Raw genomic sequence first — 8,794 nt, 5'->3', positions numbered from 1 at the left:
TCTTTGAAATAAAGAACTTAATGTTTTTTTTTGTTTGTGAATCACTGACTAATTAATAATTAGCATAGAAATAATTACAAAGATTAAAAGTGTTATAACTTAAATTTCTGTTAAATTATAATGATTTCAATATACATTATTTCCTTTATAGTCAATAAAGATTCATAAAAACTACATACAGTAGACTAAGTTAACTGGCATTCACAGGATTGGTAGGTGCCAAATAAATGTAGTTTCTGGTTGCTTGAGAGTTACTATTAAAATTATGCCTAATACTATATGTATGGTGACCATATGTAGTGTATTAGCTAAGACACTTCTTTTAGATTTATTATTTTCTAAAATGGCCATTTTTGTCCTTTATGAATCAAAATAGAAAATTGAACATTGGTGCCCACACACTGCCCAAATATTCAATTTAACTAATTTATTTTATGCAATTTATAAATTTTACCAAACCTGTATTGATTATTTAAATAGCTGGGACAACTCCTTTCTGGAAATGAAAGTATTTGATGGTCCTGCTGTGAGAAATCCCTCTGCAAGTAGGGAAGATCAAGGAAAACATTTTATTCATTTCAAGTCAGTGGAACTTAAATATAAATGACGGCAAACTATTTGATGAATATGTATTAAAAGTTATGCCACCAATGAAAACATCTAAGAATGTTGACAAAACAATAAATCCTGCCAATGTATATGGGTTAAAATATTTAAATATTTTTCAGATAAACATACATCTTTTAAAACCATTTTAAAAATTGTTGAATTTTGTTTTTGCCTCAAGCAAAATCCTGGATCTAACTCACTGAATAAATATTTTCATTAGTGAACAAATGTGGACCATTGAAAAAACCAATTAAACTGAAAATGTTAGAAGCAAGCAAGCATTTGTACCAAATGCAAAATTTTGTCATAAATTGTATACAGTTCTTAATGATTTTTTAAAACAAATACTGTTTATTAAAAGTATATCTTGTGAAAAGTATCAAAATTAAAACGTTTTAAAATAATATACTGTAAATGTTTAAAATGCAATGTATTTGCTTAAATTTTATAAAGCTGTTTAACTTCAGCAAAACAAATAAACATAGCCTGCTTTTTTAATTATGAAACAATTTGTTCTTTATTTTCTCCAAAAAAATATGGTCACTATACACCATATAAACATTTGATTTGATATTAATATTGAAATACAGTAATTAAAAGCAAATAAAGACAAACTTGATGTAACACTATTTTATTATTAAAATAAAGCTTTATGAATGCAGTGAGCAATTTTAGCTACATGGCAATATGAGACAAATGTGATGTGCAAAGCGTGGGCTTACTCAAGGCATGGCATGCCAAGTTTAAAAACTTATATTTCCACTAGAAATTAATTTTATTTTAATTTTTATTTAATGTTTTGTCAATTAATGAAAAGTCTAGTATGTATATATACATATAAACTATATAATCAATGTACATATAATGTATGTATAATCAATGTGTATATATAATGGCAGATGACTTGAAGAATAATAATATTTATTGAGTTGAATAAACAAATAATGTAAAACTGGTTAAATGCTTTTAAAATTCAAACAAAATTAATACAGTAGAGTTCCACTAGTCCGAACTAATTAGGATTGAGCCCTGTTTGGATTAGCTGAATAATTGAAATAATGCAGAAGCAAGCAGTAAAACAGGTCTGGTTTATATAGATCCAACACTATCAATGATGTCAGCACCCAACCCTTTATTTCATCTGACTTGTACTCAACAGAGGGTGCAAACAGTGAACAAAAACAAGTTTTGTAATTTTCAAATGGCAACCTGCCTTCATTGTTTGCCTTAAAATTATTTTAACTGTAAAAAACGTTTTTAATACACAGTCCAGGATTCCATTGCTAATACATTGCCAGGAGTCCACAGTTGATTGATGCTACTGTGTAAGTTAGCGTGCTTAATTGTGGATGTTGAACGTACTTTTCGCTCTACATTATTTTAATTTAGTCTGATGCTACAATAGCCACAAAACAGAAACACAATGTATATGTTGAAAGTTAAGCTGGACAAGGGTAAAAGTGCAGCAAAATTGGCAATAGAGTTTGGAGTGAGCAAGGTCACAATAACCAACTGGGAAAAAAATGCACAAAGATTGAACAGTTTTGTGCCTCTACTTCAGAAAAATTGGTTGAAAATTGACAAACAGCAAGGTCCTCAACATCTGACAAGCTTGATGAAGCCTTATTCACATGGTTCACTCAGGAAAAAGAAAGGGAAACACCCCTAAGTGGACATCTTGTTAGAGAAAATTTCCTCTCCGCCAACTGAAATATGTTCAGACTAGTGGGACTCTATAGCGGTTCAATTGTAACAGAAGAGCTGTAACAATTGAACAAAAACATTAAAATATTAGGATGATTTGGTCTGATTGGTTGAGTGCACTTCTGTACAGAAAGTCTACCTAGTGATAATGTATGTTTATGTAGAAACATTTAACACATTAAGCAAACTTAAACCAATAAATAAGCAATTACCTATAAACCAGCAGTTAATTCTCTTTTAACAATCTTTTTCAATGGCTTTCAAACTTAAACCACAATTCCATAAGGCTATAATCCTCTCTCATACTGACTTAGAGAATTTTCACTTCTTTGGAGCCATGACAACTGAAACTAGCCAAATTCCTGCTCCAATGGTCTTAGAACATGCCTTGAATATGCAGACCTATCATGTTCTGGCAATTTGCATATTGTAATAATATTTAACTATTGTGAAATGGTAGAACTGTGTGTGCAAATACATTTTTCACTTGCAAAAAATGCAAGTTTACTTTTGTAAATATATTTCCTCAGATAAGGTCAAAAATAAAACACATGTGGATATTAATTGTAAAAGAAATTCAATGGTTAAATTTATTGTCATATCTGCTTTGTAAGTTTACTTATGCAAAAAAATGCCTTATGCAACTTTTTTGTTCACTGTAGTTAATTTTGCTTTTAAATTATAATTCTTGTTTCATTGCCAGTAAATTCTTTATCATCTCAGATTCACTGTTTAAGTCAAATATATAAACATCCCTAGAACCTGATGTATTAATAATCATACAACCATCTACTGAATTGATTTGGCTGATAGTTAGATGATCATTAAGTCAAATTTTTTATAGTCACTATAATTAACAGAAAGTAATAACAAATTATTATTCACCATTACACTTTTTCCTAAAACAAATCTAAAATATTAGTTTAATTAAAATAATTTATTATTCTAAGATTTGAAAGTATTACTTTCTGAACCAAATTAAAAAATATATACAGTATATATAAATGTAGAATTTTCAATACAGGCTAAAAAAATTTTTTTTAAAAACTTTCTTCATATTTACATCAACAATTACATAAAATATAAATTTATAATTATATAGAAAACTTTTTAAAACTAATAGTCTACTCAAAATTATTGATGAAGTTTTCAAACTATCATCACCAGGGTGAATATCTGTGAATTAGGGATGAATTGTCTTCACATCATACTAGGATTACATGATTTCTATAACTAAATACAAAACATTTTAAAATAATTAATGCTACCATTTTCCAACTTCCACTCACCCCATCCCATTCCAATAAAATAAAACTGAATGATTTTTTAGTTAATAACTAAACATTCCTGTTTATTATTTTTAGAGTTTGATTTAAAATTTATAGTTTTCATATTAACTATAGATATTTGCAAAGTTCAGTTTAATTTAGAATTTAAAATATTTAATGATAAAATCATAGCTTGACCAAATGAAAAAACAAAATCACCAAAACTCCAGCAATGAAAAAGTATTTAATACATAAACAAATGTTTTCCATCATTTTTAACAGTCAACATCAGTTTAGATGAATTCTAAAATAGTTGTTATGTTCTATTTTATAATTCATCTAAACTGACGAAGACCATTAAAAAAGTGGAAAACATTTGTTTATTCATAAATATTTTTTAATTGCTGGAGTTTTGGTAATTTTTTTTTTGTTCAGTTAATTAATATATTATTCCAATGTTTTGCTTCAGTGGTTTTCATAAACCATAGCTTTCTATAAGGACAGATATGGATAGATATATAAGGATAGGCATATGCTTAGGAAGAAATCCACCACTGCTGTTATAAAACCTAAGCATTGAAAAATGAAAACAAAGGATAAATTGCACCATTTCTCATTTCAATAAAGGACAAGAACAATTTAACAAAAACAAAGGACTGTTCTTTGAAATAAAGGATATCAGACAACCCTATCACACCTATACTGTTCTATCACTGTCATAAAGCAGAAAACATATTTTCTTGATAAATACATCCTCCCATAACTATCTGATTTAAATAATCAGGTTTACAGATCCCAAATTTGTTTCTCATTTGGTTGGGTGTCAAGGTGAAGTAATTGGCAGGAGATTCTTGCTCTAAAACTATTATCTTCCAATAGGCCTATGTTTCTTATTGTTTGATCTCTTGAAAAACTCAAATTCAATTGTAATTTTTATTAAAATAAAATTATCATTATTTTTAGATACTAAACAATTACTTTAGACAAAATTGCCTAAAAGGACAAATTAATATCCACTTCAAACTGCCTCAAAAGTTAATATATCTGACTTCAAGCCAGATGTCTGGCCATCACCATACAATCCTAATTGTATGTTCTAATGTTCAGTTTTAAATATAAAAGATAGCTTCAATATATAGAACACAAAGCTTAACATTAAAAACTCCACAAGATTTGATAATTCAGCAAATGAGATGGCTTTATGTAATTATAATAAGTATCAAACACACAGTCCAAATTTTTAAGCCAGAAAATAATCTTTAGTAGGTAAATAGGTCATGTATGAAAGGATTTTTTCTGGCTTCCATGGGTTTTGCCTAAGACTGAATACAATAATTTTTTACTGATCATTTTAATTTTATTTAATACTCTGTAATGTTGAAAACAACCAGCAATATTAAAATATAATCTTCAAATTAATGATTTTTTGATGTAGTAAATACTTGTAAAGTCATACTTTTATAAGTATGAGGATTGGTTTTTCACAGTTGAAAAATAAAGATTCTTTTTTTTTTGAATAAGACTTCCTCTTTTTGCAAAACCAAACACCAGTATAAAAAGTCCCAATAATATGCTAAGTCCTAAGTAGACAACAATATAATAAAAATAGTATAAAATAAGGACATAGAGACAATTCAATTAAAAATTTTCTGTTTTCTTTCTTGCAAGCTATAACATTAACATTAGATATCTAGTTATTACTTCAAATATGTTTCTTTAAATTTAAAATGTTCTAAAACTCTCACACAACTATTCCAACAAATAAGTAAATGTTAATTTCTAATTAGCAATTACTTAAGATAAATTATGATCAGAAATTATTTAGAAAAGTAAACATTTTCTTCAATTAATGGGATGTAACTGTTCAACTATTTTAAAGAAATCAAGATTTTGACTCTTAAGCTGACTTTTATTCCTAAATATTTTGAAAATAAATCTTAAGTGATTCTACCTATATTTACTAATTCTCTAAGTATAAAATAATTACTATGTATATAATTCGTTTTAATTTTCCAAATACAGTGGTGCCTCGTATAATGTACACCTCAAATAACTGATGCTGCGAACAACGGACTTTCTGTGAACAAATGCGAATGATGTTTCCACTCTTTTGCCATTGCCAATGACAATTCTGCTATTTTTATAATATATTAGTATTATTAGAATATATTATTAGTATATCTGAAGTACAGAGCTTCTGTTGGGATTCGGCTTGCTCCCTTGTTTATTATGTATATCACCTCAGTGCAGGGTATTTACATTTATTCAAGTGTTGTGCAAATCATGGCTTCTAAAAAAACAGAAAAGTGATTTCAATTGAAACAAAGCAAGACATCATCAGAAGGAGTGAAAGTTGACAAAAACTTCCTTAGGTCAAATAGGGAGAGGTTCAGGAGTTTACCAAACAGAGCTCAGGCCAAGATCAATGATCTCTACAATGACACCCTTACTGTCGTTTCTGACAGGTGTTGAAGAAGAGAGAAACAGACCACCTTGGACATGTTTTTCAAGAAGCCAGCTGCCAAAAAACAAAGGATGGAACAAGAGGAGTTGACTCTGCAAGCTCCGGTAGCCTCTCCTGAATCTGACTTCGATTAAAAAACAATAAAAAGAGACCTATTGCAATGTGTAAAAAGTCTGTATCTGTATTAATGTGTGAAGAAAGTGTTCCTCCACCTCCTCACATCATCTGATTACCCGGCATAATTGATGACTGCTCCATTTTCATTTTTTTATGGTACAGTTATTTTATGCTGAGGAACGAATTATATGTTTTAACATGTATTTTATGGGAAAATGCGTTTCGTGTAATGGACTTTTCACTTAACGGACGTGCACCTGGAATGGATTAAGTATGTTATACGAGGCACCACTGTATAAAATAAATAATCTTTTTATTACCATACTATCCAGCGTATAAGACGACCCCCAACTTTTACAGTTAAAATATAGAGTTTGGGATATACTGGCCATATATGATGACACCTGGCATATAAGCTGACTCCTGACTTTTGAGAGGATTTTCCTGGGTTAAAAAGTTGTCTTATACACCGGAAAATACAGTAGTTCAAATCTCATTTAGAAATTTATTTTGGTGTTTAGTATTTTTACATATTATATAAAAATTTATTTATTTTAATTGCCAGTTAAAAATGACAATTAGAAAAGTAAAATACTAGTAATATAATTTTTTTTCTGTTTTTAACAGAAGACATCAGATTACATAGGCATAAATAATTAAAATACTTCTGTAAATATAAGTATTTTTAATTATTTTTTAAGATCAGTTACAGGGATACTTTCTAAAACATTTGTAATTATGCCCGATGCAACCGTAACATTATTCTCACGAATATTAAAGCTTTGTCCAGGCACCATTACCATTTTATTAAAAAGTGTTAAACAGACTTCTCCCTGATCTCCAGGCATTATCATGTCATTAGATGTCACATTTAAACGACATGTAATGTTCCATGTTTGAGTAAATAATCTTTGAAAATAATTTTTACTAATAGGTCTTTTCCTTCCACCTTCCTGTTCACTTAATAAATACAGATTTGCCAAATAGCAATTTGATAATTTATAAGTGTTTGGAAACGACATCACCATTCCTTTTATTAATTTTTCCTTTTTCATTCCTCGAAGTAATACACCAACATGATCTCCTGCTTTACATCCTTCAACTGACTTGTGAAATATATGTATATCAGTTACAGTTGAATTAAGTTTAGTATCCCATCCACTAAGTTCAACATTCTGTCCTTTTTTTAATTCTCCTTTCATAACTGTTCCTATTACAACAGTACCCCTGCCACGCACATTTACAATAGATTCTACAGGTAGAAGAAAACTAGAGTATATATCTCTTTCTGGTGTAGGCACATGTTTATCCAAAGCATCAAGCAAACGTCTTATGGAAGCCTCTCCAATCTCCGACTTGTCGCCTTTTAAAGCTAAAAGAGCAGAGCCATAGATTATTGGTGTATCATCACCACTGAAACCATATTTGTCAAGTAATTCCCTAATTTCTAACTCAACTAATTCTACCGTATCATTATCTACTAAATCAGTTTTGTTTATAAACACAACAATCTTAGACACTCCAACTTGTTTCGCAAGCAGCAAATGTTCTCTAGTTTGTGGCATTTCACCATCAGTTGCAGCAACCACTAATATTGCACTATCCATTTGGGATGTTCCACATATCATATTCTTAATATAATCAGCATGTCCAGGACAATCAGTGTGCGCGTAATGTCGAGATTTTGTGCTGTATTCAACGTGGCTAGCATTAATAGTAATACCACGTAATCTTTCTTCGGGTGCTTTATCGATATCCGAATAATTTCTGAATTTCGCTAATCCTTCTATAGATAATATTTTGGTAATTGCAGACGTTAAAGTTGTTTTTCCATGGTCCACGTGCCCAATAGTTCCAACATTAACATGCTGAATATTCTTCACAGCTTCTTCGCTAATAGTTTTAGTACTAATTTTTCTAAAATTTATTATCTCAAAATAATTTTTCTTACAAAATAACCGTCTCGTAATCAAAACAGCCTTCAGAAACATATCTTTAAACAATTTAAACATACAATTCATAAGAACAATCCTATCAAGAGATGGCAGCACTTTCTGCAAAATATTTTTAGATTCGTGTATATCTAAAAAGTCATTCCGTCAATGGCTTTAAAATAATTAATTTTCATAAAATATTTAACGTCGAATATTTTAGTTATTTTACATCCATTAAATTCCATGATAAAAATTTAAAAGACCTTGATACGATTAATGAAATTTTCCATTTTATAAATATGTCGCTCCTTCGAATAGCCACAACAGACTGTCGGATAGACAAGGCGATAAAGATACGAAGACCTAGTTCGAATCAAAGTTTCCCTGGATAAGTAGAAATTTCCACGGATAAGTTGATCCTTGACCAGCCCACTGATGCTATTGTGAGTGGCAGAACTCAAAAGGAAGGTGGCTTAGTGATGGGCGATAGTACATCTAACTATATATGTATATATTTTTTAACTCTCCGCCTTGTGGGTACTAAGAGTTCCTCTTTTAGCAAGCCCATTACAGGTCCAGCCAGGCTCATAATGGGGTAGCCGGGTGGTGAAGGACATATCCGGACGGACCACACCCGAAAAGATCCTGGAAATTTTGCGACCCGTCTGGATTCGATCCCTGGTCCCCCAGAGCAGTGG

The 8,794-nt window shown here is 30.1% G+C and overlaps 1 protein-coding gene across 1 annotated transcript; it reads right to left on the bottom strand.

Annotated features, from left to right (window-relative positions):
• Positions 1–6,397: 6,397 nt before the first annotated feature.
• LOC111632355 (elongation factor Tu, mitochondrial-like) lies at positions 6,398–8,218 on the bottom strand. The gene has a single exon (XM_023376770.1). The coding sequence runs from the start codon at positions 8,181–8,183 to the stop codon at positions 6,852–6,854; it is 1,332 nt and encodes a 443-aa protein (XP_023232538.1). The 5' UTR covers positions 8,184–8,218; the 3' UTR covers positions 6,398–6,851.
• Positions 8,219–8,794: the final 576 nt, after the last annotated feature.

The sequence above is a fragment of the Centruroides sculpturatus genome, unplaced genomic scaffold, assembly GCF_000671375.1.
Source record: "Centruroides sculpturatus isolate CEXI.00-Female unplaced genomic scaffold, Cexi_2.0 scaffold675, whole genome shotgun sequence".
Lineage (NCBI taxonomy): Eukaryota > Metazoa > Arthropoda > Arachnida > Scorpiones > Buthidae > Centruroides > Centruroides sculpturatus.
The sequence above is the reverse complement of the archived record's forward strand: the minus strand, read 5'-3'. Positions and strand labels throughout refer to the sequence as shown.